Here is a 26914-nt window from a genome sequence, read left to right as displayed (position 1 = left end):
AAGATATAATTTGTGTGGTATATTTTTTTTAATTCTTATAACAGCTAGTGATGTTTTTCAATTTAGAATGAATCGAAAGCACTGAATGTAGTGTCGTTTCCTTTTTTCTTTTTGTTTTTCTCTTGATGTCGCAACAAATATTCTACATATCGTTACGTGGATTTTATAAAAAATTATAGATCAAAGATAATGTGTCTTCTACCCAGAGTGATTGAATTCTTTCTGCGGCTGATCTATCATGCCTTGGTTCTACATTTCGGATAACCTCGTCAATAAATCTGCAGCATCAGTGGCATAAACAGGATTCTGTGAAGCTTGAGTATTGGGTAATCACGGACAATGAAAGGCATAATATGTCATTTGTCCCGTTCTAGTCTTGGATAACAATCCAAACGTCTCTTTCCACTCTCTTCACACCTTGGTGACCTCGCTAGCAGACTTGAACCAGTTACGTTTGTTAATTATCGTAGGTGATCATTCCCCCTTTTGTGGTGTGGTTGGAAGTAGAAGAATAAGAGGTGTTAATACAGAGTACGAACCTCTCGGATAACCATGTTGTAGTATAATAACTTCCTGCTGACCCAGTGGTTGAATGGTTATGCTGATTATCTCTATTAAGTATTGGGAGAAGGAAAGACAATAAGATCGGAAAGTGGACATCCACCTCTCAAAACACTTGCGCTAAGATGTGACCCGACGGTCACGGTTACTACTTTTTTCACGCACCGAGTCCTTTATTTTGTTAAACACTCTGTGGTCAGAAAAAATAGTTTACGATGGAGAGATGGGCATGGAGACAAATTTTATAACAACATTGCATAAATAGAGTAAAGAACCAGATAGCTAGAAGAACTTTGTTCAAGTGTAAAAGCTGCACACTCCGTTTGACATATCAGACAGGAGTTTCGACTGCAAGATAAGGCAGAGAGAAATTGCATACTATATATTTTGGGTCGTATTTCTGGTGCCTTGCAAAGTAATACCAGAAATTACCAGTAGCTTAAGGATGCACACCTTGTGAGCATTGGTAAAGCTGTTTTTCTTAATTTTTCCTACTGAACATACACACAACACTATCTCTCACACTACCGTCTCTCAACACACTTCTTTAACTCCTACATTTCTAAACCACATTTACACAACCTGATAAGAAGGTATCGACTCCAGGGAGTGCACACAGACTGGTCCCACTACTCAAATAAGAATTTCACAGTAATACACATTCTCGTGCCGCTTTCTCACGAACACTAATTTTTTAATTTGAAATACACAATATTTCAAGCACTCAAGTTCGACGACTTAAAATGTTAGCTACTTGTAACTAGCATTTACATGTAGATTCACACTGGATGCATGTTTATCTTGGATCTGCTACACAGCCAGTGCAAATAGTTTATAACCATATCCACCCATCAGAAAGTCAACACTCGCTATCATATCTAGGTACAAAAGGTCAAAGGGGAAACCAAGCACCTGAACGCGCGTGTTTGGTGAGACGTCGGAGAAAAAAATAATGAAGACAATGGCGACGACGGGAATATCCTCGGCGAGTCGAAATGGCCGTGGTTCGTGGGCCGGCTGCGTGTTATTCGTGATGCCAGCGATCAATCCTACTTTGAGTGATGCACACCCTGTCGTGAGCACCGCCTAAGCTGGATCTCCAAGTTTAGACATATTTTCCCCCACACCTACCCTTTTCTTCCCGCACAGCTCATTTTCTTTGCACACTTCTTAAAATATACGGTGTTCTGAGAAAATATTGGGTTTGTTGAGGGCTTGCAAGGAAGCCGACGCCATTGACAAAGGCATAGTCCACGTATCTTGACATTCAGAGGAAACATGCATCTTTTGCCTCTGCTACCGCGATCGTTGTTGTTGTGTGTGTTGTTGTTTTCACACTTTGCCGTAAAAAGCTGTCTTTGACTTCTCAAGCTGTTCCATGTATACAGCGTACTGAGTATCATAACAGCTACTCAAGTCTTCTCAGTACGTTTTTCAGCTCCTCTCTCCTAGACAACAGGTTAATTATAGAGCACTGTCCGCTGAGCTTTGCGGAGGCTGTGATGCTATTTACCAGACCATTATTACCCCACCCCCTCACCTCCTCATTTTTTCTGAGATCTCATTAACTTCACAATTTTAAGTTTTTGACCTGCGGTGCCTAGAAGGGCTGTCGTTTCCCTTTTCTCTAGGGACAGATCGAGCGGCTTCGTCAAGGATTTCCATACTGAACATTTTGATCCTTCGGCCTCCCCACCCGTTTTTGCGTCGCGGACTAGGTAAGGGAATTTCTCATCTGTCAAGCTTGAAAGAAGACAGAAAGGAGAGGCTAGCTTTGTGGAGGCTCCAGCAGAGGAGTCATTCTAAACTTATTGTCCCTGGTTCGTGGTTCAACTGAATGATCACAGTCTTCTGGCCATTTACCTCTGTGCACTGGTTCAGATGCGTGGTGCGTGTCACTGCAGACCTGGCCCCGAGTGCTGGTGCTGCTTGCTGCCTTTGGGGCGAATGTTGACAAGCTGAATGTCAGGCACATTGGCAGTCTGGATGTTGGACTAATGCGCCATATTGGATGTGACTTCGTTTTCTATTTCCTTTCTTTCTTCTTTTGTTGTTGTAGTTTTCATCGCCCTCTTTCCAGCAAAGGGAAACGGCTTAGAAATCGCATTCGCTCTTCCATTTTTTCAAACCCATCAGAGGAATGCATTATAGCATGCAGGTACTGTGGTATCGTGACGACCGGGGTAAGTGTCAGTGTTCATAATCACTGCTTTCATCCTGATTCATGGAACTGAGCTAATGGTTTCCTGTTTGTTATGCTTTTCTCTATTTTTTCCAGGGGTGTTGGGTGGGGTATTCGAGCCTTACGACAGATGTTATAGCTGCTTTCAGTTACCTCCCTTCCACCTACCCCTACTACTGCCGTGATGAAGCTTTAGTTGCTGGCACGGCGTAAAACACAACTAACCAATCCTCTCCCTTAACACACTTCTAGATTGTCAGACGTTAAGTCCAATTCGATCTCAGGTCTTCAAGTCTACAAGCTGCAAGGCGCCAATCAAAGTATTGTTTTTCTTTGGGAACGAGGGACGGGTGAATTAGGGGAAAGGGGGTTACGACTCACAAGGGCGAACCCACGGTGTTTTATGGACAACAGAATGACCACGAGCTCAGAGGGCTGCCCAGACGTCGGAATTACACACGGATAATGAGATAATGAGCCGTTGCCCTTTACACCCATGTTTAGATGGTGGGAAGTCTCGTTTGTCAGACGTGCTGACGTGACTGCGTGGGTGTCAAGATCTTGAACAACAAGAGACTACAAGCTCCAGTGTTGATCGTCGACACTAAGACGGTGAATAAAACTCATGCTTACGGGGCCTTCGCAGGTCGATGCTGTACGCTGATCGTGAAACCGCAGCTTAACTGCTGCGGCTAATAATCTGAAGTAGAGTTATAGAGTTAACGAGTTTAAGGCATTTACATATTTCTTTCTTAGAGTTATCAACAATCTCCATCCTTGGATAGAAATCGTACTCAATCTTTAAAAACACTACTTTTTCCCCTTAAAGCTATGAGCATTTTTTATCAGTAGGTTGGTGCCAACTGACGCACGTGACGACGCTATTGTGCGAGTAGGAATGACAAGTGCCGAATAACAAGCAATATATATATATATCTGAAGAATTAATAATAAGTAAAAGTGAATTGCTAAATTTTGTTTTACGACATTTCGACATAATTAGGTTAATCATTTCTTTAAAGTGAACACTGGTTGTTGTCTCGTGCCCCCTCGACCCGCCTTTCTTCCCCACGTTCACTCTCGTGTCTTATTCCCTTCTCTAACCTCTCATCTCTCGTCTTATCCGCTTCTCTAACCTCTCATCTCTCGTCTTATCCCCTTCTCTAACCTCTCATCTCTCGTCTTATACGCTTCTTTAACCTCTCATCTGTTGCATGCATCCTCGTTAATACATAGGCACTAAACTGAATAATAATACAGGCTATAATAACCTCTGGAATTCCTGAGAAATGTACTCACTGCATTCTGCAAAACAAATAGAGGCTAAAGGGAATATAAGTAAGCTTAAAAAAGGAGGGAAGAAAAGAAAGAGCAGCGGCAGTTGGTATCCTCGTTTGTCTTAAGACGGTAGCTGCAGTGAGAAATAGTGTCGGTGCTCTATTTCTTGAGAGATTACACTAGAGATTTTCAGCTGTGTTAGCCGGATGAACATGGACAGCCAGTGAAGCGCAGAAATCTTTAAAAGTAAAAAAAAAAAAAGATGGCGGTTCTGGGAAGAGTGTACGCAATAGCACCATGGGCGGTATCGCTGCAGGGATGCTGAGCCAAAAATATGGGCAATCAACTTCCGGCAGGAATTTCTGCTTAGCACTCGGGGATGATGAAGAGGATTATGGGCGTGAGGGAGGAGGGAGTGGTAGTGGGAGACTTTCGTGCAATAATTTAAAAAAAAACCAACAAATAAAATATGAAATTATAATATGAGTGTGGTGAAAGAAAAGGACAATATACAAAACGAAAAAAAAAAAAAAAAATGGAAGCGACTGAAGCAGAAGATAAGCGGAAAGCCGAGCGTTGTCTCTTGAGGTATTTCGAGGTTTCAGCAGTCAACCCGGGTCTGCACGCCAGCCGCCAGTGGAGCAGTGTACAGCGAGTCCGCGCGCGCGTGTGCGTGTGCGTGCGCGAGAGAGATCGATACCCACGTCGCGGAAGGCGACGGCATCGAGCCCAGAGTTCCTGGCCAGGCAAGCCACTCGCGTGTCTCAGCGCTGTTTGCACGCTTGTCTCTTACTCACGGATTTGGTTGGCAGCGGCGTTCCGTCTCTCCCTTGCTGCCTGCGGGCTGTCCATGCAGTTTCACGCTGACTGCCCTTCACCGCCGGCCAGACAAGACACTGATGCTTTATGGCCGGCCATCCGGCCGAGGAGGAGGAGGACAAGAAAAGAAAAAAACGCGCCCACGTCGGGTTGGAGGTTCTGTGACCTCGGCGGTTGGTGCACCAGATGCTGCGTGGTTTGACCTGAGAGTTCAGAAAAGACACATAGCGATGGTGGAGGAGGAGGTGATCTGTGGAGCTGCAGCAGTACACAGACGACGCATGCCGTGCCATGTGGTGATTTAAAGGGCGTGGGGGAAGGGAAATCCGGGTGAGGCTTGTGTGATGTGTTGGCCGTATTGTTGTTGACGCCTTTCACGGTCGTAGCTGTTGTCGTCTTTGTTCGTACTGTTTTAGGTGCTTAATGTGAAATATGAAAATTTGATTATATTGGCTATTTCCCTACGAGAATATCGCACAAAAAGTGAAACCGCTTTGATTGATGTGAGGTACCTTCCGCGACATTTTTAATGAAATTTATCTGCTGCGATTTACAATTACGTTAAAATTTCCATGATTACCTTATACGTTTCTTTTTTTTTTCTAAATATGAGAAAGGTTGGAGCATTTTGTGGATGTTTTGCTCAAACAGGATAGGTTTTATTTTTGTTTTTTTTTTTGATTGTCAAGATTTTCACTTGCTTTATTTACTCTCTAGAGTCTCGGTACTGCGTACTTCATTTCGTATTTTCTCGTTTTTTAATTATACAAGTTCAGTTTAATACGAGTTCTTCGGCCACGAATAAATATATAGCGTGCAAAACTGAACAAGCGGACAAGAAGATTGATGAGTGCAGTCCAAGGAAAAGTATGCGTTTATAGAGTGCAGTGAGGCAATTTTCAGATTGATAACACTGTCCATTTTATCATTATTGTTCGTTCTTTCTTTTCTTCACTCCATTGATCTCTTAAAAAGGTTAAAAAGTTCAGAACAGTAGCAGCAACACGAAATGCTGTCGAGCGCTGAACGTGCTTGTAAGAATCTCCAGGACAAAGCCCAAAGACAGCGGAATGACGTTCGTGCATGCCGGCACTTGTCCAAAGCAATTCAAACAGTCGACTGTCACCACTACTGTTGTTTCTCTACCCGCTTGATTGCTTCAACCTTAATGTCAACATCGCTCCGACTGCTCTTCTGTCATCGTCGTCATCTTCATCTGTTTAGTGCTTTCCACGTATTATTATTTTTACATACAGGGATTATCTTGCATAGGTTTGATGGTCGTTAATATTGGAGGAAAGCTGTTGGCAATGAGGATCTTAGATATTCGTCACGTGTTCAAATGAGTAGGTCTGGAGCGCATAGACAAATTGATCAAAGAAGCCCACTTGAGAGTGTCTACATCTGTGTGCTTTAGAAATGGTTACTTGCTCTCAAAGTGCTCACATTGATGTGAGTAGTAACAAGCAGCCATGAAATGAAACAAAGAAATAACTATTACAGGGTCTGTTCATGATTTTCAACAGCTCCTACGTATCTGCATTTGATGAAAGGCACTTCATGTGGTAAAAAACACATCCACTTTTTCCTGCACTGACTACTCACGAGTGCGCTGATTGATCTCACAAAGGGAGAAGCTTGCTATTGTCTTCTGAGAATAATTAAATGGCGAGCGCAGAGAGCTTTGGAAGCTGTTTGATGGGAAATTTCAAAGCTGAACACCCTGCAGCTCGGCACTGGCCTTCGATCTTCGCTCGCTTGCTGCGGAGGAGAGGCTGTGACCTGCGTTGGTAGTTCTTCCTGCAACGCGCCACATCCGCTGAAACATCAAACGTCCAGCGTCCCGACAGGCGCCGCTTACCTGATCATGTGCTGTGCCTGCTGCACTTTAGATGATCAGTGGAAGGGGGAGTTCCAGGTCACACCACAAGCAACCGAACTTTCAAAAAAATCTTCTCAGTGAGAACGTATCATGCGATGGTGTAATGTAAATCAGTTTGCAAATGATCTCTTTTTTTTCAAAGTTCTACCAGACATGCATTTTTTATATTATTGGATGATTAGCATACATATTTCTCCACATGACTACATCCGTTTTGGAGGTACAAACCTACAAATATCACAATGAAAAGAAATGGCAAAAACCCTGACACGAGGCTGTACATGCAAACGCTGATGTCCAGGCTGCGATCTGTGGGAGAGCTGTGACAATATGTTAAGGGTACCTGCGGACATTCTGGATGTCACAGTGTTGACCGTGTTCTCTGCATGGCAGTAATGTTTGTAGGCTAATGTTTTCGGAAGTGCTTTTCTTCAGTGGCGTGAGTTCATCTCTGCTACGCTTCATCAGATTGTTTCTCTACGACTGGTTTAAAAGAAAAACCATGGAAGGAAGCCAGTTACGAGCGAGCTGGATCTGGTTTTCAGAAATAATGGGCGGGGGAAGGACTTATATATTCAGCAGTTGGTAAATAATATCTTCTATTAAGCGTCAAGCCAACCATTGTGCCCCAACAATTAAGGGAATCTGTATAATTCATCATAATCTTTATTTTCAAGTAATATTTAATCGTCGAGTACTTCATATTTGACAATGTTTTAATGCTTTTAAATGGCAACATTTGACGCTGAATTATTGTGCTATGCACCTTTTTCTGTTTCTTCTTGTTTTCGGTTAGGTGTATTCTCATGAAAACCTGGCTCTTGCCATAATTATATCAAACCAGATCGTGATTATTGGTAATGAAACATGCCACAGACATCTGACTGCATATGACGCACGAGACGGCAATACATATTTTCGTATTCTGTTCAGCCCACATAGTTAATAAGCGATTTCTTCTCTCCTGTCTTTTTTATTCTAAGTGTTCCCGGCCTGTCAACCAGGGCTGAAATGTGCACGCCGCAGCGGTTCCAACGACATTGCTGAAATATTCCCGACAATGTGAAAAAAAATGCATTTTATTATTTGAAAAACTCTACATTTCATTAAAGCTGCGCCAGAACTGCCTGAGTGAAAATGACAGCAAAGCTCGGCCCGGAATAACTGATGAGGCGTCGGAATGGGTGCAGGTTAACAAAGATTGAAAGTGTTGCCGTAGTCTCACGGCCAACGACGGCGACTCTTCCCTTCCCATCAGCACGATGGTACGGACAGTGATCAAGTGCCCCTGACCAGCCGCACCAGGCCCTGATTGCGTCCAGAGACCTCTCGCTGCTGGCCAGGGCCTGCGAGACATGGCCCAGAGTAAAGCGTGCGGAAAGCAGCAGCTAGCTCTTCGTATCGCCCGTCAAATGTTTGCCAAACATTTGCATGACAAAGCCGTTGATGCTAACCAGTGTTTTTCGTGCTTAGAGAACGTCTGCGCCCCTCCGGGCCCTTCAGGGATACGACATCAGCTTACTGTACCTGAACATCAGACGTGTACTGTACCTGGACAACCCTGCTACATCCTGACGTGTCCTGTTGTACCAAGCGCAGCACGGCGGGGAAGACTTCACAGTGAACAGGATCGGTTCTCGCTGTTGCTGACGCAGAAGGCTTCGAGCGGTTTTCTATCTTGCCTTGCACGCCTATTGTTAAGATTGGGCCACGAGAACTGCCGAGAGAAGAATTTCTCTAAAACCAGAAGAACATTCTTCATCGATACGTGGTAGATGTTTTGAAAGTTAGGTGCTACTTTTTCAGCATTTCATTCTGTGTATACAGTAACACAACAACACTCGTTTCCAGTTCATATTTTGAAAGATGTATTGTAAGTCCTACCGTACGAAAAGGTCTTCCTAAGAGACAGGGATTGTTGCTTTCTCGTTCAGTGCAGATAGCTTTGGTGGACCATTTAAACCCAGTTCCGTTGCAAAGACCAGTTGAAATATCTGTCTGCGTCTACAGAAACGTTGCTCCTACGCAGACCGCTTCCAGCGCCTCAGGAGGGGAAACTGTTTTTGAAGCTAAATGTTTAACTGAGGATTTACGGACCTTTACCAAGACCCAAGCATTGTCTCCGTCGTCAGCTGTGCCAGATTTGGCAGCTCATTTTCGTCTAGAGTCAGCACCACATCCCAGGGGAGAGACTTTGTCTTCCTTGACGTTGTCATCTGGATTTTACAAGGTCTTTCTTTCAGCCGAGACCCCGCAGGCTGCCCTTAAAGTCTCGCCAACCAACGGCTCGGGAAGTTCAATATTAACTACACTCACAACTTTGAGATCATTCACACCGTTAACAGCGTTCTGGTCACTAACCCTCACTCTGTTGCTACATCTGCTTGCGTGTTCACTAACCCCTGTGTTCAAAACACTGATGACAAGCCAGAGGGCAGCACGACTAGGGTGCGGAGTGAGGCCATGGGCAAAAACCTTCTGAGCTCACTAGGGGCTCGCCTTTCTCAGCTCAAAGTGATGTGCGGTCTGTCTGTGGACTCGACAGCTAAAGAAGAGAAGGCGATAGCATCAGTGCGGCGAGACCCGATCCCCGCAACACGCTTTCTGCAGGTCTACAAGCAGCGCAAGACGAAAAAACAACTTGCCATCGAGTTCAAGGTGAGTCGTTAATAGAGATTTCTTTGACGTGGTTGTCTCTATTTTTTTCTTGGTTATTTTTTTTTCTTGTTTTTCTTTTTTGTTTTTTTGTTTTTTTTAGAATCGCCGAGAACAATATTTATATCCGGTGTTGTTAAGTTAACGAGTTCAAGTAATGACCAAGAATTTCTTTAAATAGTCGGCAAGAAGCCGGAGATGACATTATTTGTGGGAGCGTCTGGTCTGAAGGGCTGGGAATAATATGCAATACTTAAATAGGAGGTAGACGCACAGCTGGATTGTATTTCTTGAAATATTTTTGTGCGACTGAATTGCGTCATCGCTGCCATTTGCTGAAAATAGGTCTAACGGACTACAGACCAGTAAGCTGCATCTAGCGGAAACACTTTTAGTGTATTTGTGAAGCATTACTTACACCGCAATGATCCATTTGACTAGCAGCAAGTTAAAGGCTTACTGGAGTGGGAAAATGTGGTATGACTGGATTCAGTTCCTTTTTCATTGTTTTCGCGAAATGCGAACCTTTAGGTATCGAGGCTACGTTTACAGCAGCTTATGCAGTGTGTACAAAGAGTGTTGTTTGCTTCTAGTTTGAGCTTCGATGATTTCTTCGTTGGTTTAATTTTGTGCCAACCACATATTTTGTAATGATAATATGCAATAATATATAGATGTATGTGGATGTATGGGTATACATGCATGAAAAGGGTTCATGTAAATCTTAATACTGCGCATGTTCTTTGTATATTTCCCTAATGTATGTTGGAGAGAAAGAGGGATTGTGTGATATAATAAGCACACAAGTGGCTACAATGTTTTGGCGAGGAATTGCCTGAGTTTCTTGCTTAGCTTGTATCTCACCCTTAAGTTTGCTACCAAATGTTTATTAAGCTGGAAAATGCTTAAATCTCCATATATTCTTATATTTTATTAGCAGGGCATTTGGTAATGTTCTTTACGAAAGATATGAGGAAATGCACGAGCTACCTTTCATGGATCAAAATCAAAGGTTTTATAATTTCTTTACATACCAAAAAACCTAAAACTTTTTCTGTCAAACAAAAATATCATACCAAACTTCTAATTAAAGACGCGTTTTGTCGATCATGTGCGAAGACTTTGATCTTCTCGAAACCTCTTTTGCATTCATGACTTCTTCCCGCTTTTATGCGGTGCTGCAGACAGCGCTCAGAATGCCAGAAATTGGTTTTGTCCTTATGATTATTCATTTCTATAGAATAGGGGAGAAAGTACAGCAACAGCGAAGAAGTAGCTCGAGTGAGACGAAGATCAGCTCATGCAAATATTTATACAAACATGGAAGATTTGTAGCTCAGTTAGCCGATTTTGGAGACAAGATAGATGTCCAGTAGCGTATTTCCCTGGCCTGAGCAGAGAAGATGCGAAAGCTAAGGCCACGTGTGTTCTTCTTGGTTCATAGTTCATTGGATGAGCTTATTTTTTTTAGTGTCGGGACTTGAGGTGTTACTGGTGACAACGCGTGCTGCAGAATTCCCATGCATGATTGATGGCGGCCATAATGGTTGACCTTATGCTGACAGTCTTTTAATAATATACGAAATTTCACTCTTTCCGAGCGCGAAAAACTAGGAATGAAAATGTCTTATGCATTGATTTTGTAGAAGACAAATTTGGTGGATAGTCTGACAGGGCGGAGTAGAGGAGAGGGCGGCTATGGTATGTCATGAGAAAATTCAACATCGAAAGGACTTCATTGAGGTTGTCGAAACACTACGCAGTAATTCAATAACTGTAGGACTGGAACACTTCTTTTAGACAAAAGTGGGTGTCCGCCACGTTGGCTGTATTGTTCAACATTTTTCTGTGGGAACATAATGCGACAGACCATTGATGACCCGCATATTTCCCCTTCCAGAGCGAAGTTCCTATGCAGCCTGTCGTTTGCAGACATTGAGTTGATGGCAGGCAGCAACAGCGAACTGCAAGACCTCACATAGAGATTAACAAACAACATAACTGCAGTACAGACTAGTACTGACAAGAATAAAGTCACAGTTAACACCAACGGCAACAACAAAGCAGAGATCCCATGCATGCAGTACAGCTCGAGGACGTGAGCAGCTTCAAGTACTTTGGAATCACCCTTTCCAAACATGGCAGCTGCACGCCAGACGTCTGCATCAGAATTGCAACAGCGCCAAAAGCAATGTCCAGGATGAAGAGAATTGGGACTCAGTAATTCTGCCAGGTTTGCTACCAAGTAGTCGCTGTACAAGTGCCTTACAGTTCCCATCCGGCTGCATAGACGCGAGGCTGTGGACTCGGCGTTCAAGAGAAAACAAAACGATTTAGAGTAACTCGCTTGGCTGACCTTTAATCCATTTCTGTACACATGAGAGTACACTTCTTTTCTCATCAACGCTCCAGGTTTTCGGCATTACTCTGTTGTCGTTGGAGCCGAAGATTGGATCACCCAAGTCGATAAATTACGTATAGGTGCACCGCAAAAGTCCTTTGTTGCACTTTAAAAAATGGGAAGAAAAAAAAAAAGGAAGAAAGAACTGGTTGTAAACAAGAGACCAAAAAGGAAAGTGAAAGCTAATCTTTTTTACTTTCTCCTTTTTTTTTCTTTCTTCCCAATTTTTTTTAAACAGTTTTGTCTCTTTTTTTTTCTCTTTACTGTCTCAGAATTTGGTCTCCTTGTTTAGACGCACACGTGTTCTTGCATGTAAGTGTGTGTGTGTGTGCACGTATGTATTTATGTCTAAATGTAAGTGTGTCTGTTCGTATTCGTACGTTTTCGCTATGCCTATGCATATGCGTCGGAGGAGATTCTTCATTGATGTGGACAGTTATTTTAATCTTCCGTTGCTTTTCTTTGCTCTTGACATAATAGGGAAGGAGGAGAGCCTTGTTAGTCGTCCAAATTCTTGATGATTCACATTTTTTAAATTTGTAAAGTAGCTCGTGCAAACAGGACAGGGCTTCAGTCCCAGTAGAAAGCAGACTTTGTAGAAGTTGAAGAGAGAAGTTAAGGTGCATGCACGTGGCTGTCCATGGGCCATTTCGACTCTATGCTCGCGAGAACCTGCCGCTTGGAATGAGGTTGACCCGTCACATCACCCCAAGGGATCGAAACGTGAAGACAGCAGCTCCATGATCGCCACATCATCAGACAGCCAGGCGCGCAGCCACTACGCCTATAAATCCTCTACTCACGTGGCCATTACAATATTGCACTAATGGTGTCGTGTTTGAAATGGTCTTCGCATCGTTTGATCCAATTTTTTATAAATGACCTCGGGACATGTTGTAAACGTTTTTCTTTGTTCGTACGGTTATCAACTTCTGTTTTGTTTTTGTTTTTTTTTTTTTTTACAGTGTTATAACAAACAGCAAAAATATTATATTGGAGACAGAAGTTATTCTGTCTCATAGAATAAGAAAATAAACTACATCAATGGAATTATAATTCGCATCTTTGACTTCCGTTTAAGTGCGCTGTGTCCTCACTTCATCCAACTCTTTGGTCATGCTATACACTTGGCTACTGTTACTGTTTTTGTTTTTTTTAATGAAAAAGAACAATAATATTTACTCGTTGCATTTTTCTTCTGTCCTGCTGTGTGGTAAGAACTCAGCTGTCTTCAGCACATTCATGATGTACGATTCCCTTACATCGATTAATTTGTTTTCGCACTTAGGGATTCTCACTTCAAATTGTAGGTTCTTGTTTATATAGTTCAGGTCGGAAGCTAGTGTTTTTTTAAAGTTGCAAAGAACGTTGTTTTCTTTCGGAAACCGTATACTTTAAAGACGGATTCTTCCGCTGATTCTGCAAGGGACTAATTGCGCTGATTCCAGGGAAAGGCGTTGTTGCAAAATGCGCAGCGTCGGGTTCTCCAACCCTGGAACAGTGAGAGCATTAGCTGTCCCTCGCCAGGGACTGCAAGCTATTTGTGTGAGCAAATAAATTGCCTGCGTTCATTCGTGGCAGAGGGTTTAGACAGAAAAAGGCAGAAAAAAGAGATGTGGCAAGCAACATCGAAAGGTGGACTGGAGATTTGAGTGAAAGGTACAGAGTCGAGAGATGGCGAGAGTTGTGTATGGTGTTTGGAGATTGGGAAATGGGGATACGAAGATCTTCAGCTGTCTCCTTGGCCAGTCAGAACTCAGGGACTGATGATGATGATGATGATGATGATGATGATGATGATGATGATGATGATGATGATGATGAGGAGGAGGAGGAGAGGAGGAGGAGGAGGATTTAGTGTCTGTTATCATGTGAAATTTAAGCCGCATTAAGAAAGAAACAGAGCAAGAAAACAATAAATAACGAATTGGCCCGTTTTCGTTCAGTGAATGTAAATGCACGTCGCATATATTTCCTGATCTTTTTGATAGTTGGGTTTAGAGAGTGATGAATGAGATATTTCAAGATGGATCACACTACAGCTTTTTAACATCGAGACACCGGTTTTTGTCACTACGATACAATGATAACGTCTTTAGAAGAATGGACTTTTAAAAAAAAGATTGTCTTGCCTATTATCTGTCTCTGTTAAAAGGACAACACTGTCCTTGCCGCGCTTGATTGATGACACTTTTACCTGCATGTGATTTATCAATATTCCTGCGGCTTCTTTACAAAAGCTAAACTATTTATGGAGCTCTGTGTGGTAGATTGTTTTTACTGAGATGCAGTCAATTCAAGTTGATTCAGTGTTTATTTCTTTCTTCATACAATTTGAACTCCTCTGAAACAACAGTACGAGGCAGTTTTGTGAAGATTTTATTAAGAACTATGGGATAAATGGCGACAGTGCTTTTACACTTGAGGACACGACAAAGGTTACAAAGATTGTATCAGACCGGTGCTTTATATCTTTTCCTCGGATTGAACCTAAGCTGCTGTGTACTTATATATTTTGTATGTATTTGATGTATTTATTTCTCTGGTTGGATGGCTTCTTACCTCTCCGGGTTCACGGAGGAATGTAACGATCCATTTGAGAGACAATGCGGCAGACGTCAGAGCTGCTGATGCTTCGTAAGCTGGACGAAAGAAGCACGAGCAGAGGTGCACACACAGTACAGTCCGCTCTTCTCGCTACAGCTCGATGCAAGGCTTTGATAGACAATCGGTTTGCCTACGCAAAAGTCTTTAAGTCTCAAATAGTTCACCAGAGTAGAACTTTCTTTTCCCTAGAAATATTTCTTCTGCGTAATTCGCGTCTCTCTCTCTTCGTGTGCATGTGTGAGCGTGTGTCTGTAGGTTGTGATGCTTCGTAGAGACCATGTTGCATTCCCATGCTGCACTCGCTCTTGGCTGTGTTCAGAGTTCAAAAGTGCAAATACACACCCCGCCTCTCCCTCTCTTCCTTCCGATAAAGTCGATAAAAGAACGCACGTCTGAATTATTTGAGTTTTAATGCCTGTTTCCTGTTTATGTTCTTTTTTTATTTTTACGAGCATCGCATGCCTTGTGATCATAGTACACAAGTCTAGCAACTTCAGTATCGCAGCCAAGGCCACATGATCCAGCCTTCTGAGGTGTCGCCACGCCTAATGACACACAGGAGAATTGTTTTCCCCCATGATGAGGCTCCCACACGAAAAACACCACGGGGTGTTTTAGGGAGGGTCAAACGAAGTGGATGCACGCTCAAGCTTATAATTGGTTGGCCACTTTTTCGTTTTGATCATAATTCATATGCAGTTCCGTGATTATAGCAACCAAGTAAAAAAAAAATTTGTTTTGTCAATGTTAAAGCAGGAACTGACTATTTAATCATGTGCGGTCGATCTCTTGCCAACGTGCGAGGGTGAGTGGGTTTTCTCTCGGTTCTTGATCCATCTTCTGACATCACTCATCAGAGACCATTTTTAAGAGTAAATCCATCTGCCACTTCCTTTTTTAAGAACCTTTAACTCATCCCAAACTGCTCACACTGATGAAAGTTAAAACAAATAAATCGTCGCAGTCTTACCTCCAGTAAAAGGACTGGAGTTTTTGTTAGCTCATCACAGAGAGCTTTATGTTGCTTTAAATGTTTTTCTCTTTCATACAATTTGGATGGACTGATTCTTTGTTGAATGAGGTTATCACTGGTGTGGGCGTGGCTAGAGTTAAAGCAAAATTCCTCTTGGTCCAGAGAGACAGCGCGATGCCAGCAACACCGCTTTACGATACCGTCCCGTACGGCAACGGGCACCACGGAGAAATTCATCTCCATTTGTAACAGGAAAGCTGTCGTTTGAGAAACGAAGTGATCCTGATATATTATTTGAATGTACATTTGCTAACATCTTTTATGTTAAAAGAAAACAGTGATGTGCTTGCGTTCGCGTGCGTGGTTATATCTGCTAGCATGTGTGTGTGTGCCCCGCTCGTGTTCACGAAGCGATATTAGGATCCTGTGGATATTTGTTTTATGTGACTTTACCCCCCAGGTAATAGTTGTCACTTCTTCACAAAGTTTTCTTTCTAACTACGGGAACAAACGCTTGCCTTTAATTTTCCCATGTTGCAATGAAGCAACGACTTTCCTTATTTTCATAACTGTGACCCCAGGACATGTGGACCCGTAGGACTTGATTCTATCAGGGTTTTTTTCACGTTTACAGATAAAGACACTTTGCAGAATTTTTCTTATATAATTGTTTTCCCCTGAAATTTTAAAATAAGCATGTTGTTTCAAAATAACTGCACGATCGAGGAGGGAGTCGATATTACGTGCGCGATGTAAAGGTCATGTTGGTGCTTGGTTTCAGTTCATCAAAGTTTCTCATAACAAGATTTTTAAGCACCTTCAGATATTTGATTTTTATTTTCCTGTGTTAGTTCTGCAGACACATCGCAATAGGTGGGAAACAAGTGGACAGAAGGGGTTCCACGTGGCTTGACTCTCCTGCTAGTCTTTGCAGAAGCTGGCGAATGGTGTCGTCTAGGTGGTGATGTTCTCCAAAGCTTTTCGCGTTATTGATCCTCGCCCAAGATTGCTATGCATGCCTTAGCTGTTCTCTATGCATGGCATTGCCATGCCTTCTCTGCCAAAGCCAAGCCTTGTAATCTCTCTGCAGTTTTTCCCCTTCTCCTCGCCTTGGTCCGAAGCAACAGCGGAGCTCAAGTTTCAGACTCAGACAGGAGATTGCTTCATCTCGAGTTACTCCGACCACGCTGAGCTCTGCCGTCCGATGTTTAAATACATTTATATCAGTATCTTCTGTCTCCGCTGCTGACAAAGAGTTCAACTCAAGAACTCCCTTGTTTGCCGAGATGCTGTAGCCAGCAGGAATATTGAAACGCGATTCTGCCGAGGGCCTAGACCTTGGCTGGAAAACTGCGCAGTAGTTTAGAGCGTCTGCTTTTAAAGGATTAATGGAGTGCATAATTATTTTCCTAATGATTGGGTAGAGTTCATTGCAGGATAATATTATTTTTCAATAAGTGAACGCACCCGTTTTGTTCTCTAGATAAACGCGCAAGAGGCTAGCAACACAGACGCCAGGTTTGTACATGAATAGGTTTATGAAGAGCTGGGACTATATTTTCATTAGGTGGCTGTGTGCAAACATGACCTCCCGATTTTAACTTTTTTCTGTGCACGGCGATGTTTGCGTATCTCAAGGATGGAACTAGTGTATTCACCTGAATTTGGGGAAATAGTATCTAGCACCTAGCTTTACCCAATCTTGAGAAAAAATGCACCTTACTAGTCCTTTAACAACTATACTGTGTATTTTTTTCTGCCATCGTGTAATGTTTCAGGGATAATGTTTCTGCCGATAATGGCTTGTTCTAAAATTTTATACGACGCATAAAATGGCGTACCAATAATCCCTAAAGTGAGCATCAAGATGTCTGGACCCATTTTCACAGATCAGTGTGTATGGTTACACATATTTGATGATATGCTTGCCAACCGCAGGCCATGTGTCAACTGCAGATCGTGGAGAACTCAGATTTAGCTCCCCCCCACCCCCAGGAGCAGTTACTGCAAAGCCTGCGTTTGTAATCGTAAAATTATTTGAAGAATGGCTGTTGGCTTGCTTAAGACGATGCACTGTCAGGATAGTTTTACACTCAGCGGTACCAGTGGTGAACTCACCGATAGACAGCTGTGATTGAAGTGGCCTCAATCACAAAATTCCTTTAACAGGGCCGAAGACGAACGCGTGTGATTTATTGGCAGCTTCTTTTTCATCATCATTCATGCAGGCTGGGAACCTTGGTCTGTTTCATCATCATGTCTGCAGGCTGGGAACCTTGGTCTGGCAGCTGGTGAGATCACTCGTCAGTTTATCAGCGGGGGATGAGTAGGCGTTACCGGTTGTTTGTTTTTCTGAAGCCCGCAGTGTTTCTACGCAAAAAGGTGAAAGAAAAAAAAAAAAAGGAATTAATCCGAATGCAATGCTTTTAAACACTGCGAAACGAAAATGGTGGCCACACCCTGGAGTAACGGCGTTGACGTCACGTGATGTCGCCGCGACACTTTTGGAAGGAGATCAGCAGGCAGGGCAAAGACCAGTGGCATTAGCATTGCAGAGCGTCTAGATACCATTTCCGTGCAGAGGGTACTTCTCCGAGCTATAGTGTACAATGATTACAAGACACGCAAAAGAAATATAGCATTGAAATACTGCAGGAAAATACAGTCTATCATTCTTGAGGGTGGTTCGGCTGACATTACTCTCTTGTGTGTGTGTGTGCGTGAAATTGTCGTTCTTTTTGACAGCAAATGAAACAGCTGTGTAGGTAAACTAATAAGTACAGAGAACTAATTTCTTCACACTGGACAAAGCAGTATTGAAACATTCGAAAAAAATGCGTTAGAGTTAATGTCGTTTTCCTGTTATTGACGAGGAGCTTTTGTAATGTTAGGTATTCTTCGCTTTAAAAAAATTGTGTTTCCTAAATTTTATCTTTTTCACTGCTAGTGTTAAGGTTCTCAGAACTAGAAATTTGGCTCAAGGTCAGAGATTACAATATCATATAGTGTATATCTGTCTGCCTCATTCAGCTTCAAGTTAACAATTAATTAACTTCATAAATTTCCGATTTCTAATATTTTGAAGGTGTTGTGAAGCGTGTATTATAGATTGTAAAAGGAGGAAAGGGGAATATAAACAACATTAGCAGTCCATTAGCATATCAGCACGACTCCAGAACCAGACTGTTAAAACAGTTTTGCTTTCAAGTTTTAACTGATCTTCTTGTGGCATTGTCGGCGAACGCGACCTTCCTGCTTCGCTTTCGAGTTGCTTCCTCCGTGTCATTTAAAAAAGTGAAAGTGTGCAGATGGGTCTGCAAGATATCATGGTGGAAGTGTTCTGCTATTATTGCAGCTGCAATGAGCACAGCAGTATGTTGATGCAGCGGAAGGTGCGGTGGCCATTGATTTTTGCCCCGCTCTAATAAGCACCTTCTGCAGCGTGACAGAAAGACGAGTGCCGCAGGCTGTCCCTGAATCCTACATCCACAGCCACGTGCACTCACATAGGCTCGTCCTTTTATTTTTTTATGTCCAGCTCTGCTTTAGGTAGACTGAACTGAGTTGCCACAGGATTCCCCGACAAACCTCCAGGGAAGAGGCTTTTCACTTTGGAAATACCATACATAATGCGAAAAACTTATTATTACATTAACAGTGTCTTTGTTCTTTCCTTGCACTACAAAGTTATAATTGTATTATATTTTAAATATTAATGTTTACAATGTTAAATAACAGGAAATACTGCTTTGTAATTAATATAATGTCGGATAACATACTGTTTTCCACAGCAGGATATATAGGAAATATATAGACAGCTTTAGCCACCCAGCTAAAGAATGTTAAACTACAAAATGTTGGGACAAAATTGTATATATGCTACTATTTCATACCAACTATACATCCATCAAAATATGCATTGAGTCGGTCAGGCTTAAGTGTGGGAGTGGAGAAAGAGGGAATCAAGGAGAAACCACTTCTAAAACACACATACACAAAACAAGACACATATGACTGTGAGAGAAAGAAGGGGTCAGGCCTGAGTTGTGCTCAGGCACCATACAGCTTCTCTCTCACTTACTTTTGCAGTTGTTCACGTTGTCTCACCATTCTTCAGTCTGATGCCATTCTCATGGTGTCAAAGTCCGTATCAGGCATGCTGTATAAAAATAAGAACAAAAGAGGGAACGAAATTGGCAGAGGGGAAAGGAAAATGCAAACAAGCAACAAAGAAAATGTAAAAAAAAAAACCCAAAAAACCAGCAGATATTGACGGCACTTCCAAACAAAACTCTGCATGGTATTGTTTACCTAGAGCTCATCCAGGCATCATCTCTGAACATCTTGCATGCTGTTAACACATTGCTAAGGAGGTCGACATGCACCTTGTCCTTATATATGCACATACACACAATGTCACTTTTTTATTTTGTCTTTTATTATGTCTTCATTTTTATAAAAATATATATATTCTGTATTACTTGAATGATGTGTTGCTTTAAACTGTTAAATGTCTCTTTACTCTATTGATTATTTAATGTGTCATTTAGATCAATAATGGGATGGAAGTGAAGCAGAAGCTGAAATAGGCTAGTACAAGTTTGGTATATTCTGCTGTTACAACTGTGTGACATTAGTCATCAGATTCTTTGACAACAAAACTCTTTAAATAACTGAACTTAGTATTACTTCATTGGCTTTTTCCCCCATTAATTTCAGGCAATAAGCAGAAATCAAGAAGACCACCCAACATCAGCCGCTTTGCGTAATGTGTTGCTGAATGTCAAACAGGAAGTCATACCCTGTATGTTTTATATATTTTTTTTAACATCTTTTTATTGAAGACTTTTACTGTGCATTATTTTGTAGTTTTTGAAATAACAATTATGCTTGTAGCTGAACCCCAGGAAATATTTTTTACAAAGCTTATCTCTGAAGTACATCAATATCAACAAACAAAGTTGTATACTTGTCTTGCTTTAATTGACTTTTGGAAAGTAGAAAGCTCTAGAGATAACTAGTACTTTTTTTCCTGTTAGTTTTGTTATATCAGGATATTTTTAACAGTCAGTGGCTTTGGATTTTGGCTAACACTACTGTTGTGCATGTTTTAGATGATCACAGCAGAGTGAAACTTGTCTGTTCTACACAGTTTGAATCCCAAAGTGACTACATCAATGCAAGCTACATAGATGTATGTACCATTAGTTGCTTATTTTGCACATAAATCTTGTGTACAAATACAAATAAGATATGTCATGGATAGCTGTAAGCCTTCAAACGTAATCCAAAGCTAATGGGAAATCCAATGGGAAGATCAGATAAAATGTGAGAAACTGTATTTTCCCTGCCCATGACCTGCTTTTAATACTAAAATTTGCTCCAACAAGGAAAAAAGAACTTAAAGCTGCATTTTTTCAATGTCCAGGGCTACAGCCTTTTAAAGGAATACATTGCTACTCAGGGTAAGTGGACCAATAACTTCTTTGTACTTCATTCGTGATTACTTAAAGATTGAGTTTATTTTGGGAAAAGATTTTTTATATCTTTATACCTTCATTAACTTGCCAAATGTTGATGTTAAATCAGTGTAGATTTGCAGTATATTGGCAATATGTTTAATAATATTCACTGTTGACCACATTGGCTGTGTGTGTGTGTGCATGTGGGTGTAAACATGTGCAGGTGTAGATGCGAGTGAGCAAGTGGGATAGAAATTTACTCATGGATACCTAATATCATACCAGATACCGAGTGTGAGAATGTGGATTTCTCTAAAATTGCATGTTAATTTTTGCATTGGCAAAATTAGGTCCCAACAGTCGGTGTCTGGCAGCATTTTGGCAAATGATCTGGCAAGAGGGTGTGCGGTGTATTGTTATGGCTACAGGTCTCTTTGAAAATGCAGTGGTAAGTGTTTCAATGAATATTTATTCTTAACTCAATAAATAAGGAATGGATTTTCAAGAAACAGTTGTTTTTTTCATATTGATGGTTCTGTCTTTGTCAGCAACAATGCGATAAATATTGGAATGACATGAACAGCAGTCACAAGTATGTTCGCCACGGAGACATCCACATCTGGAATGAAGATACTGTTTTCATGGCTCAGCTAACTGTTCGAACATTCAGAATACAACAGGTAATTCACTCCTAGATTTTAAAAATCTTCAATATACATCTGAATCTAGTCTTCAAATTAGTCTTTAATAAACTAGACTGATTACTGTAGTTTTAAAGACATGATTGGACATTTAACATAGACTAGTAGTGCTGTGGATGTCATGTCATAAATATATTGACGTATGAAATCAGCAGACTCAGATTAGTATAATTGTTGTATAGACTTAGAGCTATACTACAAAGAGGAGATAAATTGATAAACATTCATTTTTCAGGATGGTGGCTTTGAACAACGATTAGTGAGACAGTATGAAATGGTGGGCTTCCATGAAGAAAATCCAGATCCAGGCCTTGTGCTGGAGGTTCAACGGCGAGTCAACTGTTACACTGCAACCTCACCTGGGCCTATCCTTGTACATTGTCGGTCAGCAGACAGAAGATTCTATACTGTAGTTCCTTGTCTGCAGATATTGATGATGATGATGCTAATGATAGAGGTGGTGATGAAGAAGAAAGCAGTTGTAGTATAAAGCTTTCATAAAATATGCATTTACAGCCAGATGTGTTCAAATGTCTTATGTTGTGGTCCTTTTCTTTACCTAAGATGTATGTTTGTCTCAGGAAGAGCTTTAACTTTAAATTTTAGTCTACTGCAACTTTTGTTGTTATGCATGTCTTTCAAAAGGAACTGTTGTCAGAGCTGCAACAGTCTTCAAAATTAAGTATGATTAATGATATGTGATACGTGTATTATGTGTCACAGATGTGGTGGTGGTCGCACAGCTGTTTTCATTGCTGTTGATTACTGCTTGAAACAGTTAGAGATGGAAGAGGTTGTGGATGTTTACAGTGCTGTGCTGCATTTACGCCGTTTTCGCAAAAATATGGTTCGCTCCCCCGTGAGTTGTCATTCCTTAGTTCTTTTTCTCTTCTCTGTTAGGCTTACATTCCCTGAACAGTGTAAGAATGTGCAGCATGTTTCTGTCTTAATAAGGTGATTATTGTATTTATAAGTAAAATCAAAGACTTACTGCAGAAAAAATAATTGGATTGTTGATGCTGAAAATGTTTTAATTTTGTTTATAAATTCTCAGAGAAATACAATTTTTTTTTTACAGAGTCAGTATCATCAAATCTATGAAGCAGTGACTATGTATCTCCAATGTGGCCTCACTGTGTATTCAGCATCTGGCCTGCCTGCAGCATATTGTAATTACTATTCCACTCTAGTGGACTCTCACCTTTGCCGATTGGACAAAGAATTCCAGGTAGGTTAATTTCTTAAGTTACGTAAATTTTGATTTCATAGTCCAAAAGCATTTCGTCAGTTTACAGGATAGTTTTTGCACTTCGTGTAAATGCTCAAAAATCTGATTAACAATGCCAAATATTTTGCATGGATAGTAAAGTGTTGAAATAACTTCTACTTTCTGCTTTGTGACAGTTTTTGTTTATTATTTCCTTTAAAATGCTGAGATTTAAAGAATTCAGGTATAAGTTCTCATAATTTTCTTACTTTAGTATTAGTTTGGCACTAGATTTGTGAACTGTTTCACAGTTAGGGTAACAGAAAAAGGTGTCCTTAAAGGTCCATATTAGAAGCTTGGTAAAATGCTGCTTAAGGGTTTTTTTCCTGCATGTTGAGAGCTGATGTTGTCATACTGTTAACTGAAGAAAGCTATTTCTTGATGTGAACCAGCATCATTTAGCTAAAAGTCTAAAGAATTTGTCTTAGGTGTTTGTTTTCTGACCAGAATATGTATGCAACAATAACTTAATACTGTGGCATAGGCAACAGTCAGAAAGACTAACTGAAAATAATTGGTCCTTGACATCCATCGTACAACGGAAATTCTGTTTCTTGATTGAATGTGTGACCATCATTCCTGCAGGTTTTGAAGGTGATTGTTCCCCCTCTGAGCATAGGAGACTGTGCTAGTGGTCACAGAGTTGAGAATCGTAATAAGAGTCGTGACATTATGATGCTTCCACGTATGTACTGATCTTGCTTATTGAGTGAACCTTACAGAATTATAGAACATTTGCATTAACCACTATGCATTTTTTTCAGAAAAGTAAATAAGATTTTAATGCAATTACTTAAGAAGTCTTAGGTGGAATTAAAAGGTTTTTCTCTTTTGTAATGTGATAGCAGTAGTGCACAGTGTTTTAGTGGTGTATGGTAATGTATATTTCCCTTTTGTTTCAGCTGAGCGAGCCAGGCCATATCTTATGACCACTGAGCAAGGAGATAATGCTACAGATTTCATCAATGCAGTTTATGTGGATGTGAGTTTGAGGAAGTTGTGGTGGTGCTAGATGATGAAGATGATAATTTTTTCTTTAAAATATTTCTGAATGTATGTCATGTCCATTACCTGAGATTGCAGACTTGGCATTTTAATGAGACTGACTATGGTAAACAGCCAGTCAGCTATTATACTTTAAACTCACTATTTACATTACAGGGTTATCACCAAGAGAACACCTTTCTTGTCACACAATGGCCTAAGCGCAAGACAGTCAATGACTTGTGGCGCCTTCTGTTTGACTTCAAGATAACGTCTCTTGTTGTACTTAATGAAGTAAAATTCTCAAGGGTATGTTATACTTATTTATGTTTTTATTCTATTTTTACTTCTGTTGTTAAAAACTATAAAGGTGAATATAATTGATAAAATAATAGTAATAATAATGAGACTTTTTAATTGATTCTCACTTTATTTTCTTATCAGATCTTAATAAGTTATTTGCTTTGTAATGAAATAGCTTTTAGATCTTAAATACACAGGGACAAACAGAGAAAAAGATAACATAAATACAAAAGAAATACAAAAATACAAACAGAAATTTTGGAAATTGTCATGATTAGCTGGTAATGATAATTATGCCAGCGCCAATCCCACACAAGGAAATTATGTTAAGAGAAATAATTTTTACATGCAAAACCTACCATGTAATGATCTCTGAGACGAGCTTTGTTGTAGAAGATAGGCTAGGACTTAAAAATATGATTTTAATAATTTATTGCAAACTCAAAAGTCAAAATGACATACTTTGAATTTTTTAAGAATTATCCTAGATTCTGGCCAAAATCTCTTGACTTGGAGGTTCGATATGGTCCAATCAGTGTCCGCTATCTTGGCTGTGGAAAGTATCCAAACCTCATTGTCCGTGCCTTTGCTATTCACAAAGTAAGTCCAATTTCTTACATAATAGCAATCTATATGAGTCTTGACTTTAATGGCACTTTATTCTTCGTATATCTTTGTATTAACACTGTTTAAGTCAAGTGTTTTGTGGTATGGTCTACAATTTAAAGAACTAAACTTTGTTGTTAATCACAGTTTTGACTTGTTTAACTGTGGCTTAAAAGAATCAGATGGAAAATGTATAGCTGATTGTCGAGGACTTAAGAGGTCGTACGCCAGTGGCAGGTGACATTTTTGATAGAGCTGACATAGTTGTTTATATAGACAGAAATTCTAAACATAATTTAGCAGCTAATTTGTGTTTACAAAAATACCTTGTGTCATCGTAAAAGAAATTTTCATATTTTTGGAACTGTGCTTATGCTTTACAGAAATATCAGCTACTTTGCAAAATGTCGAAAGTATTTGTCATTTAGCCTTGATTTCCTCCTGTTTCTTTAATATGGAGCATGATATATTTTGAAGCTGTTTTACTGTGTATATTCTTCAAGCGGTGCTTTTCTGCTATGTCAACTTCTCTCTCATCTTCAGTGTCCCAAGTTTGACTATCATGTTCCTGACTCCCTTGTCAAAGTTGCTCATCATACTATGGTAAACTTTCCTGTTGTTACTGCTGCTTCCATGGCATTTTCTGCTTAACACCTTTTACCATGCCTGCATGGTTACTGTTTTAAATCCTGCATGTTTATTTACCAAGTGTTTCTGCATGTCCATTCACAGCAGCAGATGTGTTACATCACATTTTCCAACTTATATGCCTTTTGTTACAAGTTTTTCTGATCGCGGAAGAACCTAATTTTATGGGAAATTATTTAGCAGTCATATTTTAGCGCATATGTGTATGTTTCCAGATTTTTTGAGTTATTTCTCGTTACATCCGAATCAAGTGGCTGCATGTGCTCAAACTTAGGAAACAGTTCAATGCACAATTCTTCTGTCAGAACATTTTATCTTTTTCATATTTTGAATTCATTCTAACTTCTCACTTTTATTTTAGCAGCCAGTGTCATTATTCAGTCACAGTTTTTACATTTTCAAAAATATTTCTTGTTTTTTAAACAGGTTTATTTCAGGAGAACTAATTAACACAGTCATCATACATGTTTTATTGCACGCAATCGGCATTTGTTAGTCTGTACAAGAGTTTACAGATACTCAGTACCAGTAAGAGTAAGACATTGCTGAGAAGGAGCAATTAATCTAGTTGTTAAAAGAATCTAAGACTTTCTGATTAAGAGATTAATGTCCTGAAGTATTACCCAGCATTCTTCTATTTTGCCAATAGTTTCATTTCTTCTACAAAGAAACTTTGCAGCATGCTGCCTTTCCAAAATTAGTCTACACATACCAGTTAGCTGTAACATGAAAGGATGTGTATTAGTAGCAGCTCCTTGGATTTGTGATGACGACTGTTAATCTTAAAAGATGGTTCTCATGGTTATATGCTTCTTAAAAAATGGGTACAAATATCCCTCATGGTGAAAAAGTGCAGACAGGTAATGGTAGTTAAATGTGTTATATTGTTAATTGAATATAGTGCTAATTAGATGACTGTTTCCTCCAATGTTTGCTTTTGTCTTGTAGTATTAGCAAAACAGGTATATGTCTAAGTAGAGCTGAAATTCAGTCAGAACAGAAATGAGATATTTTGAGTTTCAGCATGAATAAATATGAAACACCTTACTTAATGGTCTTCCTTAATTAACTAGAAATAGCTTGTGCTTTTCTTAAAATGGCTATGTGATATTTATATATTATTTATATATGATACTATTTAATAATGATTGTATCTAAAGCTTTTGAGGAGCTGATGTGCTGCCTCACCAATTGAGAAAATTAAAAGTTTCATTAGTCAAGAGTTTCAATAGTCGTCTACTCTACTAAATATTGCTAGAAATGTTGAATGCATTCAAACCAACAGAATACTGGATGTAACTACTTAGATTTGTTTTTGTCATTGAATGCTATCAAATAGCCAATACTTATAGAGATCTGTTCATCCTAGATAAAATAGTTTCAGATTTGGTGTTTGTATATACCGAGGTTTCCTTTAGCCAGACTCCTTTTGGATAAAAAAGCATTTCATTATCAGAATAATTTATTGCTGTAAAATAACTAAAGTGTAGCAGTGTGGAAAATTATCAGCTATAGGTAACAGATTTTCATATGAGGCCATAATGTGAGCATCTAGATCAGCAGTTAACATACTTTGATGTACAAT

The 26914-nt window shown here is 40.2% G+C and overlaps 1 protein-coding gene across 4 annotated transcripts in view; it reads left to right on the top strand.

Annotated features, from left to right (window-relative positions):
- Window positions 1-26914, top strand: part of LOC112573341 (receptor-type tyrosine-protein phosphatase kappa-like) — a 57908-nt gene that overhangs the window by 24263 nt on the left and 6731 nt on the right. For 3 of the 4 annotated variants that reach the window (XM_025253622.1, XM_025253619.1, XM_025253621.1), the window contains exons 5-18: window positions 7706-9380; window positions 20078-20162; window positions 20473-20552; window positions 20787-20823; window positions 21171-21268; window positions 21369-21500; window positions 21757-21905; window positions 22245-22380; window positions 22600-22749; window positions 23374-23473; window positions 23691-23770; window positions 23950-24081; window positions 24553-24675; window positions 25225-25284. In XM_025253622.1, coding sequence (XP_025109407.1) covers window positions 9186-9380; window positions 20078-20162; window positions 20473-20552; window positions 20787-20823; window positions 21171-21268; window positions 21369-21500; window positions 21757-21905; window positions 22245-22380; window positions 22600-22749; window positions 23374-23473; window positions 23691-23770; window positions 23950-24081; window positions 24553-24675; window positions 25225-25284 — 1557 coding nt within the window. In that variant the 5' untranslated portion in view covers window positions 7706-9185. The remainder of the gene's footprint in view (window positions 1-7705; window positions 9381-20077; window positions 20163-20472; window positions 20553-20786; window positions 20824-21170; window positions 21269-21368; window positions 21501-21756; window positions 21906-22244; window positions 22381-22599; window positions 22750-23373; window positions 23474-23690; window positions 23771-23949; window positions 24082-24552; window positions 24676-25224; window positions 25285-26914) is intronic. The other variant, XM_025253623.1, reaches the window with a different exon arrangement.

This window comes from Pomacea canaliculata, linkage group LG10 (genome assembly GCF_003073045.1).
Source record: "Pomacea canaliculata isolate SZHN2017 linkage group LG10, ASM307304v1, whole genome shotgun sequence".
Taxonomy (NCBI): Eukaryota; Metazoa; Mollusca; class Gastropoda; order Architaenioglossa; family Ampullariidae; genus Pomacea; species Pomacea canaliculata.
This window is presented reverse-complemented; position numbering and strand designations above follow the sequence as displayed.